Here is a 25,866-nt window from a genome sequence, read left to right as displayed (position 1 = left end):
CTCCTAGGAAACATTTTGGCTATGCATGGCTCAGTGGGCAGTTTCTTCTCCACCTCTGTGAGGTTTTCCAGAAACCCAGAGGTCCCAGGCACTGTGCACAACACAGACTATTTTTGCCAGCTCCTGGTCCTGCCTTCACTTTCTCTAACCCTGGAAATCATTGTTGAGAAGTTCTCTCTTGAAGAGATGAATAGGGAGGTCTCCCATTTAAAGTATGGCATACATACCATTTTTTCGAAGTTTACGAGGTTGTCAGTGAATGTCTTGTTTCCCTCATGAGTGAACGTCATGTCTGGATAGAAATAAAAGCCACACAAAAGCCCATCATGATCATACAAAACAGCAGAACATTTTATCTATCGCTTACAAAAATCAAAGCAACTATAAAACATTTAGTTTTTAATTTGCAGCATTTCTGAGACTAGTAAAATTGAGGTATGATATTCAGATGTACTAAAGCAGTTTTTCTTGTCTCTGTGCCATGCTTTTTATAATGGAAAAAGATCATACCTCACACTGAGATTGATTTTTGCTTTTTTTTGGCTGCTACTCTTATTCTTCAAATATTTGACAAATAGCTTTCAAGTTAATAATTCTGGTAACATCCAAGCCTACCTTTTATAAGTAGTGGCATGAAAGGAATTATTGGAGGGTCCAATTTAGCTACAGTTAGTCTGTAGGCCCTATGGTTTCTTGATGGATCCTTAAGAAAAAAGAGAAATCAAATAATTACTAATATGTATTATTATATGTATCAAGACACTGTATGCATTCATTTAGATGTCATGGCATTTATTAAAATCATTATTTTCTCCTATGGCTTTAAAAGTGTATCTGCAAACTCAGATGTCTTTTATCATTCTCCCATAGAACTTACACAATGAGAATGCAGCCACTAAACAAAAACATTTTTCAGGCTGAATAGCAAGGTAAGGTATGACTGCAAAAAAATGTTCATAAAAGGAACCACACATTTCTCTTCCCTCCTTGCAGCTGCAGATCCAGTTTTGCTTATGTTGTAACACTAAAAGGTAATGCCTGGAAAAATCCAGGTTGGAAAACATCATTTCCCATATGTACTATTGGAAAACATGTGATAAAGCTTTTCTGAGTTCCCAGATTAACTTTGAGTGGTACATAAGTTCTCCCAGAGTAGGTTCCTAAGAGTGTAATTTATTAGTCATACATACTTGTTTTAGCAGCTCTAAAATGGGATCATAAACTTCTTAAAGTCAAACAAGGACATATAAAATGTTCTAAATCAAGGAATTCAAATCAGTTACGCAGAAACTGAATTAGCTCAGATTGTGCATAGAATAAGGGATCCATTGCTATTCACCATTAAGCTTTCAAACTCTGTATAGATCTTCTTAAACTTGCTTGGAAGTTTCTGTTAATAAAAACAAAAATAGAAAACCTTAATTAAATCCAACTTGTGTGATGATTTTACTGTAAATGCTAGTTCCTTCTACAACACCCTAAGTCAGGAAAGTGCTCTTTTTGCCAGATATTTCTAACAATGTGCTAATCTAAAATACAACATGTTTCCTAGCAACCAGATTATAAATAGAGACGGGCCCAGCCATGAAACCTGGATCCTGATTTAAACCCCAACTTGAATTTACTCCTTTGGGATGTTTAGATTCAGATTTTTGCTTGGCACACATCGCAATCACTGAATTCAGAATGTATGTGAAAGTTCAAGTCACTGGTTTCAGGACATTCCTGATTATAGCCTATCTGAAAACATAATTTACACACAGCTTGCATAGGGGTAGCTCAGCTTAATTATTCATACCTATGATGAACTGCCCTTGCAACATTCAAATCCATGCCTTGGCATTTCCAGGAGACTTTTTTGTTCATGCTGATGTATCATCAACTATTGCTTAAGTTCTTGACATGCCCAGCTGCCAACTGCTTTCTGGGGTATAAATTAATTAACAGTTTTTCAGTCCACAATACCTACGCAAATAACTCATGGTCAGTTGATCATGCAGTGATTAGGATGAGATTGGCTTTACTAAATATTTTCTTTCCCTATCGTGTTGTGTTATACATATTCTACTATGAAGATTATAAGATATGGTATAAATTAGTTTCAGAGATCACAGTAATGTTTTATCCACACCCAGACTATGTCAGCTTTCTAGTTCTAATAAGAAATTTCTCTATATTTGCTGATTAAATCTGACTATTACTGGCAGCGGGTAACACTAAAAATTAATAGAGACTTTATAGTGCAGAAATGATTTTTTGCAATACTTTCTACATTTGGAGTGTGTACCCTAGCAAGCTATTTACACTGTGCCACAGCAAGGGCCTAATTTTTAATGATGTGTGTCAACAACTGTGTGCCTAGTTTGCATATGCATGCAGATTAGGTATTTGTGAAATAAGTGGTATAATTGGACATTTGCACCTGCAAATATCTAATTTGTGCATGCAACTACTGTAAATGCATGATAATATAGCAAAAATCAGGTCCTGATATGTTTGTTTTTAAGTATAGTCTGTATATCTACCTGGCTAAAAATCAAGCTGCAGAGATTCTCTTGATTAACTGAGTACCCTACATAACCACAGTGTGGTAACATTTCATACCCCACACCTACAAATGATCTGTGCCACTCAAGCACAGACCCTGCACCCACTTCAGATTGTTTATGTAGTATATACATTAAATTCTCTCTTCTCTTTTCATACTCCTCCTGTACTATCTCAGATCTTCCAACTGTTCCTCTCAGTAGTCACAAATGGTCATCATTTTGAGAAACTGATTTGCAAATCCTGGCCTTTAGCACTGATTCTACATGCCACTTGCAACACGTGCTATTAAACACTAGGCTGGTGTCTTCTCAGATGTGTTAGTCTGAGCTCCCATTTCAGTGCACTTTTCAAAAGGTGATCACATTTTGGTCTCAGTTGCATCAATGACCTCAGTCGTGATTTTGAATTTCTAATGAACAAAATACATGCACATGCAGATCTGCACTGCTTTGGACAACCACCATGTTCTTAGTGCTTACATGTGCTTACTATCTCATCCTGCTGGATGTTTCACCCTTCTTATATACTTACATACAAAAAAGCAAAGCCACAGAAAAAGGTGGAAGCTCTGAGAATGAAGACCCAACTGACAGTAAGCAGGGGAATGTCAGAAAAATGAGAACTGGTTAGGACAAACCCACATTTTAATAGGGCAATAGATTCCATATGGAGATCAGAAAATACTATGTATAAACAGAGGATGGATTTTAGAGAAGTATCTATGGAGTGATCTCACTGAATGACTGGATGAGTCAGAGGATGGGCTGATCTGAGAGGTTAACTGGCTAACTTGCTCATCCTGTTGGGCAGTTTGGTGCATCAACAGAAGCTGCTGTTGTCACTCTTATGAACTGCTTGTGAGTATTCAACACACCTATGGGTATACTGTCTTACTAATGAAAATTGTCAGCCTAAGCTAAAGGAGCTGAATTAGTAGATCTAATTATTATCAATAATAAAGGCCCAAGTCACATTTTTAGCTGACTAAAAGCACAAATTCCAGTCAAACTTCTTGGAATTGGATTTTAATGAAGACTTACCTCCCATGTTAATGAGAGACGGCTCACAGCAACATTGCTCAGTCCCATAATAATAGCGAAAAAGGAATTCAGATTTTTGTATTCCTTACAGCTGAAACACAAAGGACCAGGTTTTAAGTTGTATGTATCAGTCAGGCAGAAGTACACATGACAACCTTAAGACAGCTGAACCCATGCATCTAGCATAGATCGATTGTATTTGGGCAGCCCTGGCCTTACATGCCTGCGGCACACCGCTTCACCAAAGTGTGAGTAATTCACCACACGCTGGAAGTTCCTTTCCCCTCTCTCCTAAAATGACCTCCTGCTTCCACTTCACTGGGTGACAGCTTCTGCAAGGACATTAGAGGCTTTGAAGCTCCACCCTGCCCAGAAACACAGTCCTAGAACACAAAGTAGGCTTGATTCAGTCCCAGGGAATACCAGAAACAGTGGAAGCAACTGGTTTACAACCTCATTTGCTGTAGAACTTGCTGACAGCTTCTGAACAGCTACTGAATACTAGAAGTTGTCCCTAGACAATCTTCACTGCAGTTTACAGGGGCACTGAGTCTTTTCAAAGGGAGAAGACCAGCTATCTAGAGATGCCTGTGTGTCAGTGACCTCTCTCACTAGGTGTGATTTCTAACTAGGACTTGCAGATTCTGTAACTCTTTAGGACGTTTCAAGCAAAAAACTGGCATTCATTATCAGCATCATTAAATAGGTCCTGGATATTAGGAGCTCTAGATCATGCTTAATCCTTAATGCAAAAGAGAAAGTTTGTTAACATCAGGAAAAACTCAAACATGTAACTGAGTATTATGGAAGATCCAATACACCATATGCAGGAGTAGACACAATCTGACAGGAACAGCCCACACAGCTGCTCAGCTGGGACTGCATCAGGTGGCTCATTGTCTCAATGAGAAGGAAAGAGAGAGAACAAAGCTCGTATCTCACAAATCTGTGTCTCACTAGGTTCCTGCAAATAATTTTCTTTTTCACATTTGCCAAGATCTGATTTCAGCACCTCAGTCTGCTGGGATTTTGCTGTTTCCTAAGCAAACTTCCACAAGATTCAAGCTATGATTCTCATATCGCTTTTTTTTAATTCATTGTTGTTCATTTATTAGCTCCTCTGAGGAATCCTCAGCTCCCGATAAAATCAGTACAATCATCAGTCCTAGTGGTGGACTCCATAATTGCCACATCACTCTACTGTTACTCTGTTCTCTCCCTTCCTCCGTTTCAGCAGACTCAATGTATTGAGTGGGTGAGTCCTGTAGATCGGGCCTTACTGTGCCTGCCCTGTGTGAATGCTGAGCGTGTGAAAAGATGAATTCCCCATTTGATGGCCTGTCTGTTGGACAGTGCTGCCCCCTCAGATCTTTCGGTAGAGCTGCTCATACAAATTCTCCCACATCAGATTAGGGACAGTGAGCAAGGTCAACCAACTTATTCTGACTACAGCAGGTCAGGGAATGCCTCGTTAGAGGATCTGAGGGGAGATGAGGATGAGAAGCAGCTAGGATAGGCTGTGAGTGGTAACCTCTTCCCCAGGCACAACTAAATCCAGGAAGGGATATCTGTCCACAGCCTGGGACAGTGAGAATAAATTGTGGCATTGAGAAAATTAGTACTACACAGCACTAGTGCTGAAACATGGCAGGCAGCTGCAAATGCATCTACAATATGTAATTTCAATCTCATTTTAAAAAGGAAAAGTTTAGCCAAACACCTGTTAAGTAATGTAATTTAAAATTTAAAATCCATCTAGATGTATGACATTCTACATCAAATATTGTGTAAATTCTACAGGCTCTACATTAAATAACTCAGTTCCAGATAGAAGACCACTGTAAGGTAGTAGAAACAGTGCTGCATGGCTCCACTGCATATACGCTGCCTGTAAAATGTCAGAAAGTGGATCCTCCAAAGCACCACAGTGTGCACAGAGCAGAGGTCCCTCTCTGCCTCCCAGAACAGACTGTATTGGAAAAATCTTCCCGTAAGTATGAACCGTGAAAATACACATGTGCACACACTTGTCTCCAGCACAACCACGCGTGCTTAAAATCTCTCAGTATTTACACGAGCATATTGCTCCTGGCATTTTCTCTGTGAACACACACCCTTAAAAACTTCTTATAGGCTCCTTGGGCTTATAACATATGCATGTGTATAGAAAGCAGGATTTCCAGCAACTGAATGGGAGAGTCTGAGTAGAGTGATACACAAGAAGGTTTCTAAACAGCCTGTGGTATATATGCAAAGTGTAAATATGTGCAAACTGGGCTTGTGCATATCCATGAGCATATGTGCAAGTACATCCTAGAAGGCCTTTCTGATACAATTAATACGGGAAGAACTCACTGTAAGAAATATAGTTCACTTTTCCCCTTTGTTTGAAAGTTTAATCCTACAGTGACTGGAGAAAAGAGATGAACCTGGTAACCTCTACATCCTTTCCCTGCAGATGCAAAGGCAACAGCAGCTCCTGGAACTGAAAGCATACGTGCACAGCACTTGGAGCCAGCACTTGGCCCTGCGCTTGCCCACACAGACAGGGAGCACACATCACAGGGTGTGTGGGGTGGCAGACAGAACAATGTGCCTTCTGCGATGGTTCCTGAGCCCTGAGGCACAGAACTGAAACAGGGCTCTCAGCTAGCTTTGAAAATCAGTACGTGCAAGGCACCTTGTTACCATCACTCATGCCTAAAATTAATAGTGCAGCACTGAGCTGTTCTCTCCAAACACTTTTCTAACGAGCCTAGTGCTTCTAGGTAGGGTACACTTCCCATGAGGTCTCTTCACAAGCAAAACTTCCTCAAAGACACTGCTTCGAGGCCTGGGCCCACACCTTTTGATCCAGTTCCTTGCCTTTTTGTCCCACTAACTTCAGTGCACTTGTGTTCGTTTTACTGTATGCTGTGGTACCTGTTCCCATGGCAGCACTGCATGGAGGGCAGCAGCCTGCCAAACTTCCCTGTGGCCTTTCCAGTGGCTGCAATTCAACCTGCCTACTCTGAACGGAGGAAAACCTTGTGCCTCGCATTGCTCTGCTGGTAGGAGACAAAGAGGGCTCAGCAGAGCAGACTTCTTTTAGCTGTTTATTTTTAGTATTGTAGTGATACCAGAAACATGGAAGTAAACAAGAGGTTGTCAAGCTGTTGTAAATAGCACACGACTAAATCCATGACACTGAGGAACCCACGGGCGAGCGCGGTTTATTAAGGAGATATTTAATTGTAATTTTTAGTACACTTGATTTCAAGTGTTTATAGAAATTACTATTGTTTCTTAATTTGCTACATTTCAACGTTTTCCCGTTTCACGCCTGAACTCAGAACAGACCCAGATGCCTCTGTGTGCGGGTGCCAGTGCCCTCTCCTGGACAAAGCCCGCAGGCCGGCAGCTTGCTTCCCAGTTCCGCTCTGCAGAATGACATAATGGAACATGCAGTACATATATTTTTAGAAACTAGAGAGGTAAATTCTGTCCTCTGTTCTGAATATAAGCCTGGGCCTGCATGCCCACCACTAGAGCTTGCAATCGTCAGCTTCGACCAACTGTAATCCGACCGGAGGGCTCAAAGCAGTTCCCAGAGGAAGCCGGTACTGGCAGAGCAGGGTCCTTCCCAGAGAACATAGGCACGCTGATGCAGAGTTCTGATGTGAATCCTGATTTCAGCAATGTGGAATTACTAACTGGGAGGAGGGTGGCATCACAGCTCTAATAGTAATCTCTTTCTTCACACAACTACATTTAACGATACAAAATCATGGTTTAACTGCATGTAAGAATTTCTTTGTTCGGCAAGACTGTCTAACGGCCACACTATCCAAAGCCATAAACACTTACACAGGGAGTTCCTCACTGCACACCTCAGCTAACTGTTCAGACAGTGATGAATGCAATATATACACCATGAACTGCAAAGTAAGGAAGCAGGTAACAGTGATATAAAACTATAGCTATGCAGGGGGCAGGAGCATGTCCCTGCTCCCTCTCTGTCACACCCTTCCTTCAGTGATAAGGAGTCAAGGCCATCATCTTTGGCGTGAAGGCTCCAAGGAGTTTAAGTCTTAATATGAATGAAAGAATAGAAAACAGCAAGAACTGCCTGCTATCCAAGTTCAGACCCAGCAGTTAGTAACAAAAAGGGTATTGTTGTATTTTCAAACAAAAGTATTAGAAAAATATTCCAAGAAGACTGAAGGTAACATAAGCCTCATCATCTCCATGCTACATCTCTTTGCTCTTCCCTCTTGGTTTTCCCACTCAGAGCAATTCTGAGAAGAGTATTCCTGAACAGCACCAGAAACACTTCTGTTCTCAGGAAAATTAAGGCTCAGTTTTGTTAATATTTACTAGTTCACATATTAATGTTTGCTAATGCATGTAAGGGTAAATGAAGGATTCTCCTAATGAACTGAAATATATTTACTCACAAATTTGATGTGAAAGCATGGCCCTAAGAGATCACAGATCAAGGAGCAATGGAAAGTAGGACACGAAAGAAGACTATAAACAAGGTTCAGTACAGCTCTATAAGGAAATGGACAGAATTACCCAATACAGAATGTTTTAACCTCTGCTGTGTGTGGCTGTCTGAAAACAAAAAAGAAAAACGACAACAAATTGACTATACTGAACCTCATTTCCAGCTCACAGATGACTGTATACTTACTGGGCTGCTATCTTTATATACTTCTTTAACAGCTGAACACGTTTGCTGAGTTGAGCGCAAAGACAAATCTCAGTGACCACCCAGAACTGAATTTCATTAAATCTTCTTAAAAACAAGTCCAGATTTGCTGTGGTCTTTTTAAAATTGTGCCTCCCAAAAGTGTGATAAACCAATTCCAGCTAGGAAAAAGAAAATAGTTTGGGATATTTTGTTTTAGAAATCTCACCTTTTGGACAGAGGAAAAAGGCTAAGAATGACCAGGTAAGTATCTAGCCTGAAACTTGCTCTGCAGTTTACATTTATTGCTCTAAATGACATGGATGCGGGTTGCAAACCCATTAGACAACAGCTGAGGCATACTAAAAGCATAACTACAGACTACATATAAATAGTTTAATACCTTAAAATATACAAAAGTAATTCAGTAAACAGCACAAGCACAGGATAAGTTTAACTTTATTTTTGCATTTTGCCTAAAACATTAAGAATGCCTCATACTTTCAAAACTTGTAGGTGGCTTTATTGTAGTATTTTTGAAGATCAAGCTTAGAGAAAGTTTTGCAAGTTATGCACAAACCTACTATGTACAACTAAACATTTTCTAACAGATTCTAATCTGCTGAATAGAATAGATCCTCATACCTCATGCACACAGTTGAAGAGCTCCCAGTCATAAATTGTCATCTGATGTGCTAAGTCTTTGGAGCTCATCAGTTCGAACGTTCCTACTGTACCCGTTGATGGTCCTTCCTGTTCTGGTAATGGTGCCTACAAATGGAAAAATGCCATAAAAATATTTTAGAAATACTACATTCCATGACTGATGCTCTTCTTCCATAACATTTCTGACCTTTTTTTTCCTATGTGACCACTTTCCTAAGCATGTTTCTAACAGCAAAATTGAAATTTGCTTTTAACCGCAGGCTGGCATTTAGGAAATGAGAAGCCCTGTGCAAAATCAGTATCCATTATGCACAGGATAGTCAGGAAAATTCTGAAAGCTCTTCAGAGGCACTGTAAGGAAATAACACAGACTGTTCTCAGCGTGCTATTTTTAACATTGTTCTAAAATTTGAAGCCAGAAATAAATACTTCAATGCATGTTATGCTAACTAGAGCATGTCTGTTTAGGAGCATAGGTCTTTCCACAAAGCTTTTGTTGTCAGTTTCCTTTTTTGTATACATAATAACTAGACCACAAAGCACAAGCCAAATGCTTCTGCAAAATTATTGATTCTAGTGGTGAGAATTATTACATCTGCCATATTTCAGAAATCTGCAGTGATTGCAAGATCTTCTGATCATTTATAAAATAAGCCTCATACTTTCTCTCTGACAGTACAGGGATGCACTATTTGTGACTGCAAAACTCCTGGTATGCTAATTAGAATTATACGCACAGAGTCTTAGGAGAAAGAATCCTTTAACTCATTCAAGTTAAAACATTTTTGAAAGACACTTCCATACCACCAAAAAATGAGATGAGATACACAGTTTTGCAGACAAGTAAATCTTGTATCAAAGAGATTTAAAATATGGCTTGAGATCAAGTCGGATTTGAAGTAGCAGCTTCCTGAGAGCCCACGTTTTAATTGTTTTGATTCCAGGAGAGGGCAGTAGAGTTCACTTCCAAGTTTCTCAATTTCTCATAGGGTCTTTGTTAGCTAATTACGGAGCAGGGAATTATCAACAGGCTCCTTTCCGAGTACAAACTCAATAGAGACTGCAAGATTAACAGATCATATTTACATTTATCTTTTTATTTAGGAAGATTATAATATCAATAGAAAAAGGACAGACTGGATTAATACATCAAATTGCTCCCTCAATAACACGCAGCATGTAGGAGCATTTCTGTATGAGTTCCTGCTTTGTACTCTAAGGAAAACTTGTCTTTCAAATCATAGAATAATTTAAAATTATTAAGCTAAACCACAGGCATTATTACCTTAAAAGCTCCATCTACAATTTAAAAAGAAAAAATAGTGTATATAAGTATTATCTAAAAAAATCCAGGACTGCTGTCAATCTTAGAACAGCCTGCAGATTGCTCTGGATTGAGATCTGCACAAACACAACGCTCCTTCAGTCTAAAAGCATGAATTAAAAGTCAGGCATTTTGGTGTAGAAAATCCTAAGTTTGTGGAAATCTGTGGAAAGAGAATTGCCCAAAGACTGAAAGAAAGCTTTTTTTCCCTTTTTGGAGACAAACACAACATAGCTGTTACCATAGCAAACACATATTTTCCAAGGCTAGGAAAGAAGCACTTAGAAGTAAACTCATTGCATATCTGAAAATTAATCTAACCCAGAACAATTTTCACAAGGGAATCGCCAAGTGTAATGTGAATAAATGTACATGCATAGGCAGCAGCCACAGATGGAAATGTGAAAGGAGTAAACTGGGAGGCAAGTGAGGCTGTAACATTCTGCAATTTGTTTATGCCTATTTGAAAAAATGCAGCTGATAAAGGGATGTATTCTGTCATGCAGTGTTGAGAACCTTTTTTAAGGTGCTGAGTGTTCCTCCCTAACTACTACTGAAGTCAGTCCAGTTGAAGAAAACTAGCACGTTGCATCCCTGTATTTTAAACCTCACTCTAGCATTCCGAGTACTTGATCCATGGTAAATAGCATCGGGGAAAAGGCACAGAAAGTCATGACAATTTCCTGCCAAAGCTACATCTACACAGACAATGCAGAGACATATAAAAGTACCCAGCACAGTTGCACTGACGCAACACCCCTACTTTAGAGTACCATGCCCCATGAGGGTATCTACTTGGCAGGATTAATTAACCTTAAGGGAACACCAGAATTTAATAAACTGAACAAGAGCTATCTCTGCATGGCACTACAATATGCTGGTTGTGCATTCCCTGGTTACTAAATTGAAAGCAGCAGCAAAGCACAGATTTTACCATATCTGTAAAAGAAATCAGGCATACATACTAAGTGGCTTGTTAAAAGCATACAGGAGGTTGAAACAAGGCTAGGAGTAATAGAGTTCATGCTGACATGACTTGGCAATGACATTTGTTTTTAATGAAATAAAAGGAACAAAAAGTACAGTCAAATCAAATTCTATAAAAGCAGACCCCATGGAGATTGTTAGAATTACTGTATAAACCATGAGTACTTATGAACAATTCTGCCTAAGAAAAAACACTCTACCAGGAATATTTTCTGTGAATATACTTAGAGTCATCTGAGATTCTGACACAGTATTTTGTGGGGCTGAGAAACAGAATATTTTTAGCAATTTACTGTTGGAATCAAGTCCTCAGAATGCTTTAATTAGTAAGATCCATCTTCAAAAATATCTATCTGTGGCCTTGAGTAGGTACTTCTGTAATCAGGAATTTCTGCATATCTTAGTGACAATATTCAGATCTACCTAAATGCTCAGTGTGACAGAATACTGAGATTGAGTGCTTGTCATGTGGATTGGGTGGATTTCTGCTCTAGTTTAGGAAATTATATTACCTTGTTTTAATTTTGGGGCTCATTCCACAGCACTGTGACAAGCCCTCTGTTGTGAATGTTTCCACTAGTTTTTACCTAAAGCATGATAATGCAAAAAAGGTCAAGTGTTCAAGTAAAGAGAACTGAACTTCCTGAGAACTACATACATACATACCAATGAATCAAACTGATCACGTGGGCAAGCAAACAGCCGTCCATTAACACTCAGAGTCGTAAACACTGAAACATCATGAGGTTTGAGCACAACCTTTTCTGTAAACATGAAACAACAGATTATTATATAAATAGTCATGATATATACATAGAATTTACAGCAGGTCTGATCCAACAGCTGCATAGATCACACTTCTGGGAACAAGTTTTCCACAGTTAACCAATGCCCAGGATAGAAAACAGATAACAACAATGTCCTCTTTATTGAAGAAATGTGACAACAAGCTCAGACTAAACCAGTCTCCTACAAAACTGGAATATGTAACCAGAATCTTGGCCCCAAACTGTACAGACAGGTCAAGAAGCCTTTGCTGCCATCTCTAGAAACTGTCTCCAAAAATTCAACCATAATTAGGGACTCCACTCATTCTTCTCTGAGCTGTGAGCATCCAGAGAGCTATTCTTAATAGAAATTGCCTTAGAGTACAGTAACTGCATAAGGAGGTGATGAAATGCAACTGTATTCCAATCTCATTACAGCAGTTCTGAAAGAGCTTTCACTCCCAGGTAAAGAAAAGATAATAAAGTAACACAAAACAGTCTCCTCCAGCATGTGCTGGCTTTCAGGAAGTCTGACAATAAAGTATTGCTGCAACTACAAAAAGGAGAGCCGCCTGGTGTCAGTTTTCAGGAAGTGAGCTGGCTTTGGCAGGCACCACTGTTTGCAAAAATGCCTTCCAACACAGCTCTTATTAGCTCTGTGTGTGTCCACACAGTCACGCTCAACCCAAGCACTTCAGCAACACCGATTCTGCAGCAGAATTCACCTTGCAGTTACTCTCCCATTCCCACAGCCTACAGTGGGAGCCTGCCTCCTGACCCCTTGCAAACACTAGGTCAGTGGGCCTGGCACTAAGTTGCTCACTAATGGTTTGCATGGACAGAGCAGCCAGAATGGTAGTGACCAGTACTGGAATGTCTGCACTGCCGTGTTTTCTGCTGTTGCTGATTCATATGTCTAGCCTGACATTGCCCACACTTACCTTCTATTTCTGTTGTTAAAGTCTCTTGCAAGTCTTACAGTGATGGAAACCTGGGGTAGCTCTGCTCTGTAATATGCAGATACACAAGCTTTTCCTGTCTCCCATATGAGTTTCAGCCTGTGCCTGCAGCAGGCAAAGGACTTGCCTCTGAGTCAGAACCTGAACATGCACATCGACATAAAAGCCTTGGCTGACTTGGCCTTTCAATCCCTTCCAAAGCTGTGCTTCCCCGTAAGCAAGAAGAGTTTAAGATATGCAAATACAATACCTCCTCCTGAGCTCATCTTTACTATGATGAGGCCTTCTCCAGAACCCAGCTTATCTGCTACTGCGCTGATCACTTCCTTCACAGAGGAAGAAACTGGCACCCGGATAGTGGTGTAGGTTTGGTCTATGCAGTACACCTTAAACAGAACTAAAGAAAGAAAAACGTGCTGTGCATGCCACATGTAATAACCACAGAGACTTCATTGTACAAATTACTATCACTTCAGTAACTACTCCTCACAAACGAAACAAAGCAACAATAAATCACTACAAGTTTGATAGCTCCCCATTCCTCAGATGTTCTACAATTTCTAGGACAGAAATCTCTGATTTCTCAGAGCTTTTAGCAAACCACGCATACTAGTGTTTCAGTATTGCTATGTTATTTATGGATGCCAATTTAATCTGGCACTTTGTTATGTTCCAGACGTTATAATATTTTAAATTAATACTTCTTTTCAAGTCAGAAAACTGGCTGCAAACTCTCTTAATTACAGGAAAATAATTTTCATATTTACAAAATAGATTTGAAAATAGTTTTTGTTAAAATCAGAACTCAAATCCAGCTGTGTTGCAACCTGGTTTGTACAAGCAAGTATGTAATTCCTGAATCAAGAATGTTGTAGACTAAGAAGAAAAATACCCTGGCAATAAGAATACACTTCAGTGTACAGTACAAATTGGCTCACAGAGTAATACATGAACCCAGGCCTCCGGCTGCCTAGAAATCAGTATCACTTAGCCTACATTAGCATGCAATGTACATTAGCCTGCAAAAAGCGAGGCAGCTCAAAGTGACATGAATTTAAGAGAGAAAACGCAGATGCTTCAAGCCAAGCCAAGCAGACCCTGGTGTATGAGCTATCCAGGGATAGTTCTACGGTCAGCGTGCTGCCAGCTCCACACAGCAATAGGAAAGAGGCAGTTATTGCCTATCCCCACAGACACAAGTTGTACTTTTCTGGCAGCAGCAACTGTTTCACTCTTTTGTAGACCTAGAAGAAACACTGTTGTGGACAACAGAAACTGCGTGCCTGGCAGGATGTCTGCTGTTCACACGCAGTTACTTCCAGCCTTTGAAGTAACTCTTTCATTGGTTTGATTTATGCCACCAGCTTTCTCAGCTACATGACCTTGTATTTTGTTCCCTTATTTTTACTATTGTTCACTAGCAAGAGCTATCTTTTAATATCAAACACCTTGAAGAAGAAGCTATTTTCTGTGACGAAGATGCACCAAAACAACCATTGAGAGACTAGTCCTAGCAGTTCCAAAGAAATCATCAGATTTATGAGTTTTAAGGGGCATGTATCTTTGTATAAGCAATGAACAGATCTCATCAGCAGAGCTCAGGATTTTGCTCACATAGCAGTGCTTTAAGCTGCCTGAAGTAAAAGACAACATGAAAAGCAAGTACAATTGAAAATGATATTCTGATACACTGCTCTAAATTTTATCTTAATTTCTTCAGAGAATGAAACAATAGAATAGGGCAAACCAGCAGATTTTGTTTTCTAGGCAGTGTGCCACAGGGCAGAAACCCACAGCATGATTATCTCCTCCATTTCTGTCTCTCAAAGGAACAGCTGTACGTGTTAGTTTAAACTACATAGGGGAGACAGAATCTCAAACATGACCTTCAGAATCCACTATTTATTGCACTGCCATTACCTGCAGAACACTGTCTGTACTGGTTCTTACCTGGTTTGTTCATTCCTTATTTTAAACATTTCTACATCTGAGGAAGCACAGTGTTTGATAGCGCAAGTAACTATGGGAAAAGACCAGGACAAATCAATGATGGAGAATATTGGGCTAGCAAAAGTAGAGTTTCCTTCAGGCCAGACTTGAAAACTGTAGGTAGGTGCTTTTGTTTATTTTAAGACCATTTTGGGTGAGAGACAAATTTACTGCAAATCTCAGTGGCTCAAGAAAACTTTGTAGGGAAGGAACTCACCTTCGTCGCTACCCCTGATAGGCTGGCGTTTCTGTGCTCTGTCATCACTCGTGTTAAACAGCTGCAGAAGAACTTTGTGCTGAAAATGAATCATCAGGATTCAAATTAATGCAAAAAGAAACATTATGGGGTAGACATGAACTACCCCATATAGTCTCTTATCAATGACAAGAAAAAAGTAGCAATGCAAAATTTGACAACGTTAAAAGCTATTTTTCAATTTGTTGTTTTAATATATCCCTGATTTCCAAAGAGTAGATGCTTATGGATTTGCTGTGCTAAAGCTCTGACTTTAGAAAATGGAAAAAAATACATTATCTTACCTTTTTCTGTGGTGCTTTAGGTTCTTCAGAACTATCAAAAGGTAAAGCACAGAGTAGGTAATTATACATTATTGGGAAGATTTTGTGTACAAAATCACACATATAACATAGACCACTTGTCAAACTACAATATCAACATATTAATGTTTGCATATATGAAAAGACTCGATGACACCATAGTTATCTATGACTATGCAGGGAAAATACAAAGTCCATGTAAGCGTGAAATAAGCATTCAGTTTAGTTTCAGTGGTGTGTACATAATTTCTTATTCCTTCTGTCAACCTTTCAACAAGATTTTGGCATTTGCAAGAATGACGTGGAAAGAGAGAGCCACAGACATTCATCCAAACAAACTTGCATGCAAACATTTAATCTTGTATGACTGCCATTCACAGAATGGATTTTTAATAGATATAAGCAATACATTTTCTTCACTTATTTACTGACAAAAAGGGTGGGGGAGTAAAGAAGCAAAAACTGTGCTTACACTTGCTTTACAATTTTCTCTAGCTCTGGAAGTTGCTCCTTTAGTGCTGCAATCATTCTAGTATCATCTGATACAGATACATAAAATTCCTGTAAATGATACAAAATAGTCTTTAAAAACTATAGGGGTAAATGAGCAGTACTCAGGATAGAGGATTATGAGATGACATCTGATCGCTTAATGATTATAAAGAATTGTAATCTGCATAGAGGAACTCATGCTGGGTTCAACCCTCTATTACTTCTACTTGTTTATCTCCAGCTGATTTAAAGCAAGTTACACATGCAGAAGGGAAGCCTGATGAGGCTCTTTCGCACACTGTGTAACCACTGACAGCTTGTGCAAAAGCTGCATTTTCAGATTATCAAGCATAGACTATAAAATTCACAAATAATCTGGTGTGATAGCTTTTTTTTACCCACTAATGTTATAGTCCTTAGTGATTCATTTGTTACTGAGTTGTTTGAGTCCCACCTACTCCAATCCGCTACAATACTACCTCTTTGAAACCCTGCTCAAATCTCTTCCTGCCACACATCTACATCACACTGTCCCAAAGAAGGATCTATATGATTGCAACTAGTAATTGTTCTTTAACTTCTGGACTTATGAAAGAGATTACGTCTGTCTCCAAAGCTTTTCTATTATAAAAAGCTTTCCCATGTGGACTTGCTGTTACATCTGTTCTACTTACGACCTCTCTCTGTTCCCCTCTCCTAACTCTTACATTAGATTCACTTTTAAGTGATTTGGGGAAAGAACTTCCGTGCAGCCAATAACATACATGATCGTGTTCCATAAACACAACATATAATAATAAATGCAATGATGACAATTTAACATGACTTTGGCAATGCATCTTTAGAAATACAAGACTATAGCACCTACCATCACAGTATCACAGTATCACAGTATGTTAGAGATTGGAAGGGACCTCAAAAGATCATCTAGTCCAATCCCCCTGCCAGAGCAGGAACACCTAGATGAGGTTACACAGGAATGTGTCCAGGCGGGTTTTGAATGTCTCCAGAGAAGGAGACTCCACAACCTCCCTGGGCAGCCTGTTCCAGTGTTCCGTCACCCTCACTGAGAAGAAGTTTCTTCTCAAGTTTAAGTGGAACCTCTTGTGTTCCAGTTTATACCCATTACCCCTTGTCCTATCATTGTTTGCCACTGAGAAGAGCCTGGCTCCATCCTCGTGACACTCCCCCTTTATATATTTATATACACTAATGAGGTCACCCCTCAGTCTCCTCTTCTCCAAACTATAGAGACCCAGCTCCCTCAGCCTTTCCTCATAAGGGAGATGCTCCACTCCCTTAATCATCTTAGTTGCCCTGCGAATAACCGTACAAGCAATGTCTGAATTACTAAATGATTTTAAGGGATCAGAAGGGTTCTGAAGACAAAGATCTTAAGTTCCACTTGCTGCAGTACCGCTTTCATTCAAATGAAACAGATTGTTGGTTTTGTAGAGTGAGAACCCTCCACCTCCTTCCAGGCACACCTCAGGAATGCATAAACAGACCCCAGTTCAACCTATACAGCCTCTGAGCTATTCACAAGAAAAATACTAAAAAGTAAAGCAGATTTATCTATTGCTATAAAGTATCTACCCATGCAGTGCTTTGAAAGGGGTCTGCAACTCCGGCAGGTATTTTCAGAGGTCCAGAGTTTGACAATGGTTCAAGCACTGTTGTAGTGTGTATACTGTCTGCAGCTAAACGTGATAAAACAGTTATGAGTTTGCACTTTGAAATGACTTATTTCTCTTTAGTTCATAACAGAATTCTACAGACTAGAAACAGGCTTTCAGCATAACTTGCATGGTAGGTACTTTTCAGTACAATGATACAATTCCTTTATACCTCCAAAAAGGCCATTGCTGCTTCATCTTCTTGTAGTAAATCTCCATATAAAGCAGCCCACTGCAGAACCAGTCGAATGACTCGCCTTTTATTGTTGAGGGCATAATCCATTTTCTCCTGCTCTGTACCCTGGGAAGGCTGGGCATGATAGGTGCCATGGTGTCAAGGAAAATGCTCAGTGATTGAAAATATCAAAACCAGCGTGAATTCACAAACAACTGACTTCCAACAAACCATTTTCAGGGTGTTCAAACGTAACTTTCCAATATATACTTTTGATTTTGGACTGCTGCTAGCATAAAGACTTGTGAACCTTTCACATTCATACTAAAAAGTAAAAAGACAGTGAATTCTCTAAAAAGCACAGGAATGATCACAATCTCACCACAGAGACAGTTGCTGTAGGGGAGCAGAACAGAAATGACACTTGGAACAATAGAGAAGAGGATTAATCATGGAGACTGAAGAAGGGCATTTCTCCTTGTTCTTCTTTGGAGAGAGCTGAAGAAAAAGAACACTTGGTGTTTATTAACAGTTCCAGTCTTCCATTTGTGAATGGGAATGAAGCACCAGTGTTACTCCTTTTATTTTTAGAAGTTACTGTAACCCAAGGTGAACCTCAGTCCCATTATGGCAGGGGGACCAGCAACTTTACCCCATAGAGATATGGGGTAAAATAAAAAATTCTGTAGTGGCTTCACCTTACACATGAGGAAAGCAGAAGTTTCCACTCTATCAAATAAAGCATATTTGGGACACAATACTTTGTGACAGCTATTTTGTGATAAACAATAAGAAAAAATAGGAAACATTTCATTGACCTTTTTCACGATTAAGTGTCAACATTACAAAAATATGCAAATGCTTTTGGCAAAAAGCCCAAAAGTAACATTTATTGAAAGCAAGAAACCAAGAAAACACTAAAGGCACAATGGGCAACAAACTGAGATAATTTCAGCTTTTAACCTACGTGAAAATGCAGAGTAATCCCCAGCAGAAATAGAATCTGAAGATGTGTGCCTACTTCTCACTGATCAGAAGTTAACAATCTATATTTAACCTGTTTCCCAATAAACTGATAGCTGAGTATGAAGTAAGCACTGAATGAGTGCAGTTACATCTTCAACTTTTCTTCCCAGATACCAAAATTCTGATTGTCATGAATAATATTATTCCCAGTTACATAGCAATGTTCAATATTAACAGCTGACACGCTTTCACTCACAGCAAAGGCCGTCATCCCTTCAAGGTGCTCTTTCAGTTATTCTAACAAAAGATTTTAAAATATTCATTAGAAAATTAAATATTAATTAGAAATTAAAGGTACCTACTTATTTTAAGCTTCTCATATAGAAGCATTAGTCTAAGAAATACTAATAAAATATCACGTGAAAAAGCAGCTCACGCTTTCCGAAAGATCCTCCTGCCCCAAACCCCTGCAGTGATTTGACATGCTACCAGGGTTACTGGGGCACTCATTTGACTGACAAAATTTCTGCATTTTAATTTCACCCAGACAGGTTTAAAATGACTAAACATGTCAGTACATTTATGGGAGTACATAAGCCAAAAGGTCATAAGAAGTAAATAATTTATGGTAAGCTATGTACTCCAATGTCTCACAGAGCAAGTCTAACATTCTACTGCGTAGTTTTTGTCATGCCACTTTTACCTTTTAAACACTGTAATTATTTAATGTATTTTTACTTTATCAACTGATTCATCACAGCGAGTGGTAATTTTTCTGTATTTTTACTGTCCATTTATAGTAACTGCTCCTTTATTAATTATTATCATAGGGGGAGTCAATGAAGAGTTCTCCCATTTTTACGGGACCTACAGGATGCAGCTTCACAGCAAAGATCATGCATACTTGCAACAAGTGTCAGATAATTGTAAAATATTTATCAACACCAACATGGTTATGGAGTTCAATATATGTGTTTCTAGTTATGTCTAGCATATGCTAGGAAATGGAAGCAATTCTGAAGTCTGTTCTTCCCTGCATAGGAACGCTTAACCGTATGAGCAGCTGTGCAAAATCAGCACCCATTACTACGGCAGAATGCTAATTATTTTGCTGGTATGATGCTAAAGGAGGTTCACAAAATATATGTACAGGAGCATACTAAAGGACTACCACCTACAGAAAGCAGAAGAGGAGTTTATACTTCGTAAGTTTTTAGAGAGTGGTCCTTTATAGATACACACCTGCACGCATGATCACACACTTGCACTATCCCAGGTGCACTTTTGGAGGCGCTACTCTATTTCAAGTATTCTTTATGACTTTGTCCTGCCTCCCTTTGACAAGCTGTAGCTCTGAGAATTTGTCCATTTCCATCTCTGTGTAGAAAATAGGGGAACAGAGGCCTTGGTCCAACAGACAGCATGGCAGGGGGCTTGAAACTAGATGATTTTAAGGTCCTTTTCAGACGTAACCATTCTGCGATTGTCTAGCTCTACTCATACTCGTGTGCTGCCAGCTAAAATAGTAACCTAAGTTGGTATAGGAAAATTGACCTGTATTGATTCAAAATTGGGAGCTGGAACAAAAACAGTGTTTCTGACTGAATCACCTCCCTTCTTTTTTGTGTTTTAATTTCCTCACTGAGCATAACTAATCCCTCCTTAGTATCTCAGCACCAGCAAACCTTTGTGTGGAATGATTTTGCTCAGAAAAGATGAGCTTTGTTAGCAACCTTTCAACTCTAACTATAAATTTCAATGGTACAATCAATAGAGCACAGTTTGATTTTCCATATTCAGAATGGACCAAATAAACAATAATTCAGCTCTAGGAAAAGCTGACACTAAAGCAGTGGGATATCAGTTACTTCCAGCCCTCCTTTTCCTCTCTCAAAAGAATTAGCATGATGCTTGCCACAACCCACTTAAGACTGTGGTCTTACCCTGTTCTCCAGAATACATTTCATCACAATTGAGTACGTATACATAAGTAATGCCATCGCTTTGGTCTTCAGAAAAGCTTTTCCCCTATAAACAATGAAGTACATTTTGCTTATGCATCTGATTTTCCCAGTTACTGGATATCACAGGTATACTATTATAACTGAGGATAGGCAAATCTGAGTCTCAAATGGACTGACTAAATAATACGAGCTAGATAAATCAGAAATAAAACCCTTAAAACAAACACAGAAAGTTCCATCCTTTCGTTACCCTCTCAAAGCTGTCAGCAACAGCATTTCATAATACTTTTGATACCCAAAACTATGTGGTTTTGGAAAATGTGTTTGTTTCAGGTGTACAAACAATTTTCTGCAGATCAGTTTTATGGGTCCAAAGGTTTTAAAAACAATTACTGTCCTTGCTAGGAGTAACATAAATGGATTCTCAAGCTTGCCAGACAAGGACACGATGCTCTATTTTGTTGTTTCAAGGGGTTAGCTTTCCTAGATGTCACTCGCCCCACTGAGCTTCAAGGAAAGCACACTTTTACACCAATCTGATTCTAAAAAATAAATAGGGAATTGAAGTTATTATACCCCTGTCAGAATTCTATAAACCAGAAAACATTATATGTTTATTTAATGCTCCCAGTCACTTGATAGCTTCAAGTCACTGGGCACAGGGAAAACTCTCAGTGACCAGCAGCTACCCAAACTAAATGACTTGCCACAAACTGGCTGATGGGCATGTCACAAGCTCCTCCTGTTAAACATGCAGACAGTACGAGAACCACCTCCAGCAATCGATGCTATCCATTGTAAGCTTTTATCTCATAAGTATTTGCATGCAATTGAAGTTTCTTGCAGTTTGTCAACATTTGCTATAGACCATTGTTATTAGAGATTATTACTATTTTTATTGATAACTATTATGAAAGCACCTAGAAACTGCTTACCCATTACTCTACTAGTTTAGGTACCCTTTTGCCTGAAGGAGTTTGCAGCTTGTAATCTATAAAGCAGACCACTGAAATCACTAAAACATAATGATCTCAGTTAAAATCTAGATGCTGTAGCTCAGCAAAAGAAAACAAAAACAAAAAAAGAAGAAAGGATACAGGAAGGGTAATCCGAACTTTTACGTAATTTCATTTATCTGGTGGAGGAACAGTACATTTCTTTCCCTTGGAATAGGAATCAGCACAGGAAAGATACAGTTTTCATGCGCCGGGACTGTATCTCATCATGGGTATACACTATCTATTTCAGAGTTGTTGAACTATGGATAGCTGTTCATCAGACACTGAGAACCTACCCACAAGGCACAGCCTTCATGAAATGTGATGTACTTTTTGAGAGACAGAAGATCCAGTCTTATCACCAACAGGGATAATAGCTTTTAAAGGCATGTAACTTTTCCCTTACAAAAGGATATTGTGCCATCAAGGCTGGGCAGAGCTGACTATTTGGCATAAAAACACAGTGCATCATAATAAAATCATTTAAAACAGAATCTGTGAAAAGAGAAGAAAGAAGACAGTCCATTAAGCCCTCGCAAACAGCTTAGGGATCACAAGGATGAGTTTTCTTCCCACTGAAGTATCTTATTCTCCCTCTGCTGATAATAAAGGGGTCTGTTTGCAGTTTGTTTGTAGGTATTAAGTATGAAAATGGGGAATGAACGAACACGAGCTGTAATATTAAGCTTTCATTCTTGTCTGCATGAATTTTACTGCCTGTTGTTAACAGGCATTTGCTTGTGTCAAAGGGAAATTTGGCACAGCAAAAAAATCCCCAACAAAACAACATCTGTGCTACAGTGAAACATTTGGATACAATTACATTAAAACGTATATGACCAATATGACTGACATTTTCTCTGGCAAAATCCAGCAAGCTATTTTTAATGTTAAAATGATCTGTGGCAGCGCTGGTGTAAATCCCAGTTTGCCTTGTCTTTGTATTTGTGACAACAAGAAAGATTCATGAAGCCTGGCTGCAGAGGCCAGAATAAGTTTGGCAGTGAGACTAAACTTTCTTTTACTTTTAAACTATGCAAGTCTTATATGGAACCACTGAAAAAAAAAATAAACACTGGGGTATCATTTCTATGTGCAACTTTTGAGAAACAGAGAAACACTTTAAAACCTTGTATGTAACAGGGATGTCAGGAAAAATATGTTAACTGTGGAATGTAGTACTACATCACAGCTTCCACTGTAATTCATGTATGAAAATACCTCTCAGTTGACAAAACTAACCTCTAGAAGGGTGGGGCTTTTTCTTTCCATAATATCCAGCACAAAGTGGATTTTAACAATTCTTAAAGGAATACATAAACTAAAAATTTGATTTTACAGCACTCTGAGCTTCTATACCTTAAATATAGCTTTGCTTGTAAATTGTGACGTTTTGTATCCCATTAGGATATAACTATAATCTGGTCATTGGATGTTTTGGGGAAAAGTCTTAAAAGATTCAAAAAATAATTCGTTTTAGAAAATTGTACAATACCCGGATACTATGAATAGCAAACTTCTGATTATATACTTGTCAGCTTAAAGAACAACATTCTGCTTGTAATCCTAATAAACAAGTATCTGTGAAGACTATAATTTTTATTCTTAAAACTGGTTAAAACACACACTGTAAAAGGATTTATGTAATCTTTCAATTCTTCCACCATTTATGAACCACTACATAAGTTTCTCCAATATGATGAGGTCATTAACAGATTACCTGGATTTAAGAACACATTTGAATACACACTTCTTAGACATCTGCAATGTAAAAAGAACTTGCTAAAGTGATATCATGTAGCTTAATATAAAACTCTGTCCATTACTTTATCATAATTAGGAGGAATTTTTTGTGTCTGACTCTTTTTAAAAATTAAAGTACTTACTAACAGTAAGTCAGCAACTATCTGTATCCCTGGACGTAAATTCTCTGTTCTCTTTACACTAATGGAAAGCAGCCTATTAAATGCAGTTGCAGCAACCTGCATTCATAGGACTTGACCCATGGTGTTCTGAGTTCTTCTGAGTAACAATTTTTCTTCCCCTGAAAATGGGAAAGTATCACAAACCAGTAATTTAAAACTATAACACTTTAAGTGTGATATGGATGTGAAAATTTGAGAATACTTATACTAGCATAATGCAATGGCTGGAGGTATCAAGCTAGTTCTCAGTATTAAGTGACATCCAGAACTACAAGTATGAGTACCAGTATCACTGAGTGGTAATGCATGCTGTATCCTGGCCTTAGAGTTGCACCTAATCAAAGTCATGCCCAGTGATCTGGCACCTTTTGGGATTTTACCATTCTACTCTGAACCGAAAGTACAGATACAATAGAGTGGGCCTGTTATCTTTACATCTAGATTTTACTTCTAGATTGTTATCTTTATCTAGATTTCCTAGGTTTTCTTGGGGTTGTTTCAGAGCAGTGGATAGTTCTTGTTCTGGAAAAAATCCTATCACTATCTGCTTTTCAAAGTGTCACATTGCAGTGTTCCCCAAAAAAGAACATCTTACAGAGTAGTAATAACACAGCCTTCGTCATATAGATACCTGTTGCTTCATTTAGAGTTGCTTCAAGGCGCATAGTTTCTAGAAAGTGCTCTAAAATTTTCTCTGGGGTTCCTGACATCACAATATACCTGAAGGAGGGAAAGGAACAGTTAGCGTCTCATAGGCAAAACAGCTAATCAAGAGTTATGTACCAGTCAGAAGACAAGGACTGCTGAGTGCCAGTGTAAAAATACCTCCTCTGACTGGGATCTTGGTGTGGTTTAGGACAAAACCAGTGACACTCTTTGTGGCTTTCCCCCTGTAAAGTGAGAGCAGTAACACTCTCTACCAGACCCAAGGAATATGAGATGACAGACAGCCTCCTCCCCACACAAGTACTCCAGTATAACACTACCCTAGTTACACCACAATCAGCAGAGCTGCACTGGTGCAGACTTGAGGAAGTGCAATCAGAAATGCTTCTCCACTCAGAATAAGTATCTCAGTAATGATAGCAATTGAATAGCATTAGAGGGTCCTAACAGACTTACTATGAGGATGAAATGAGAACTGGTGTATATTAGTGTCAGAGCAAGGAAACAAATTCCTTCGCATCACTAACAGGGTCTGAGAAGATGGGGACAGATAATGAAATAGCACACTGTATCTTCAAATTTGTGCAATGCCTTAGCGGAAGTAAGTTTTTCAAGTGGATAAACATAGGATTGTACCATTTCCTGGAGTAAACAGGGAGGTAAGAGAACTAGTGCAACAGTCAGTTTTTTCTGGCAGAAATACTGGCAATATTTTAAGTACCAGCAAAATATCATCCGATATTGCTAAACCTGGCCTGTCATTTTTTTTTTCCTTTCCTTGCAGATCAGATTTTTTTTCATCTTTCCCTCCATTTTTTCCATCTTTGCATCTTTTTTTCTCTTTTTTTTTAATCCAACTGATAAAGTATGAAACTTTAAAAAAAAAAAAAAAAAGAGAGAGAGAGAGATTGAAAAAACCCCCGAGAAGTGAAGATACTCTGCTCCTGCTGAGAAATAAGTGGTGGAGCTGAGCTCCTGGGAGCTCCTCCTCACTTTGAGTGCTGACCGCCACAGTTCTTTTACCTGCCAACCCCTTTGGAAGAACCGTATTGATGTCCCAAGAACACAAACACTTGTTAAGCCAGTGCACATTCTCGCAGAGATACTAACCATGTATCTAAGTGAGTGAAGCAGAGAAATCACAGGTTGCTGTACTCTGAGTATGAAAGTGAAAATGAACAGTGAAGTGACTTGCAGGGGCTGCTGAATTCATCCTGCATGAGTGTGATCACCCATAAAGAGTAAGATCTTGGGAGTGAGAACTTCAGAGTCAGTCCTCCGAGGAAAAACTGTCACTGTTTGAAAGTGTGGCTCGGGGAGCTATGTAAGAGCTATGCTTCCTCAGCAGAGCAGGCAGTAGAACCCAAACTGCAACTGAGAGGATCTGCTCCCAAAGTGAAGCTTTCCCCAAGACTAAGATGAAGAAGATTCTTGGTTGACTGGATATCTTAGGGATCAACTTTGGGATGCAGAACATTTCTCTAGTGCAAAA

At 39.0% G+C, this 25,866-nt stretch overlaps 1 protein-coding gene across 3 annotated transcripts in view; it reads right to left on the bottom strand.

The window, feature by feature from the left end:
- The window catches only part of RAPGEF4 (Rap guanine nucleotide exchange factor 4), a gene marked incomplete at both ends in the record, with an annotated part of 155,476 nt that overhangs the window by 10,141 nt on the left and 119,469 nt on the right, over positions 1-25,866 (bottom strand). For all 3 annotated transcript variants that reach the window (XM_080621515.1, XM_080621516.1, XM_080621517.1), the window contains 14 exons: positions 228-292; positions 616-703; positions 1,340-1,390; positions 3,591-3,681; positions 8,266-8,444; positions 8,908-9,033; positions 11,906-12,003; positions 13,216-13,362; positions 15,172-15,250; positions 15,495-15,525; positions 15,985-16,073; positions 17,853-17,990; positions 22,190-22,278; positions 24,340-24,428. In XM_080621515.1, coding sequence (XP_080477641.1) covers positions 228-292; positions 616-703; positions 1,340-1,390; positions 3,591-3,681; positions 8,266-8,444; positions 8,908-9,033; positions 11,906-12,003; positions 13,216-13,362; positions 15,172-15,250; positions 15,495-15,525; positions 15,985-16,073; positions 17,853-17,990; positions 22,190-22,278; positions 24,340-24,428 — 1,360 coding nt within the window. The remainder of the gene's footprint in view (positions 1-227; positions 293-615; positions 704-1,339; positions 1,391-3,590; positions 3,682-8,265; positions 8,445-8,907; positions 9,034-11,905; positions 12,004-13,215; positions 13,363-15,171; positions 15,251-15,494; positions 15,526-15,984; positions 16,074-17,852; positions 17,991-22,189; positions 22,279-24,339; positions 24,429-25,866) is intronic.

The sequence above is a fragment of the Psittacula echo genome (genome assembly GCF_963264785.1).
Source record: "Psittacula echo genome assembly, chromosome: 6".
Classification (NCBI taxonomy): domain Eukaryota; kingdom Metazoa; phylum Chordata; class Aves; order Psittaciformes; family Psittacidae; genus Psittacula; species Psittacula echo.
This window is presented reverse-complemented; position numbering and strand designations above follow the sequence as displayed.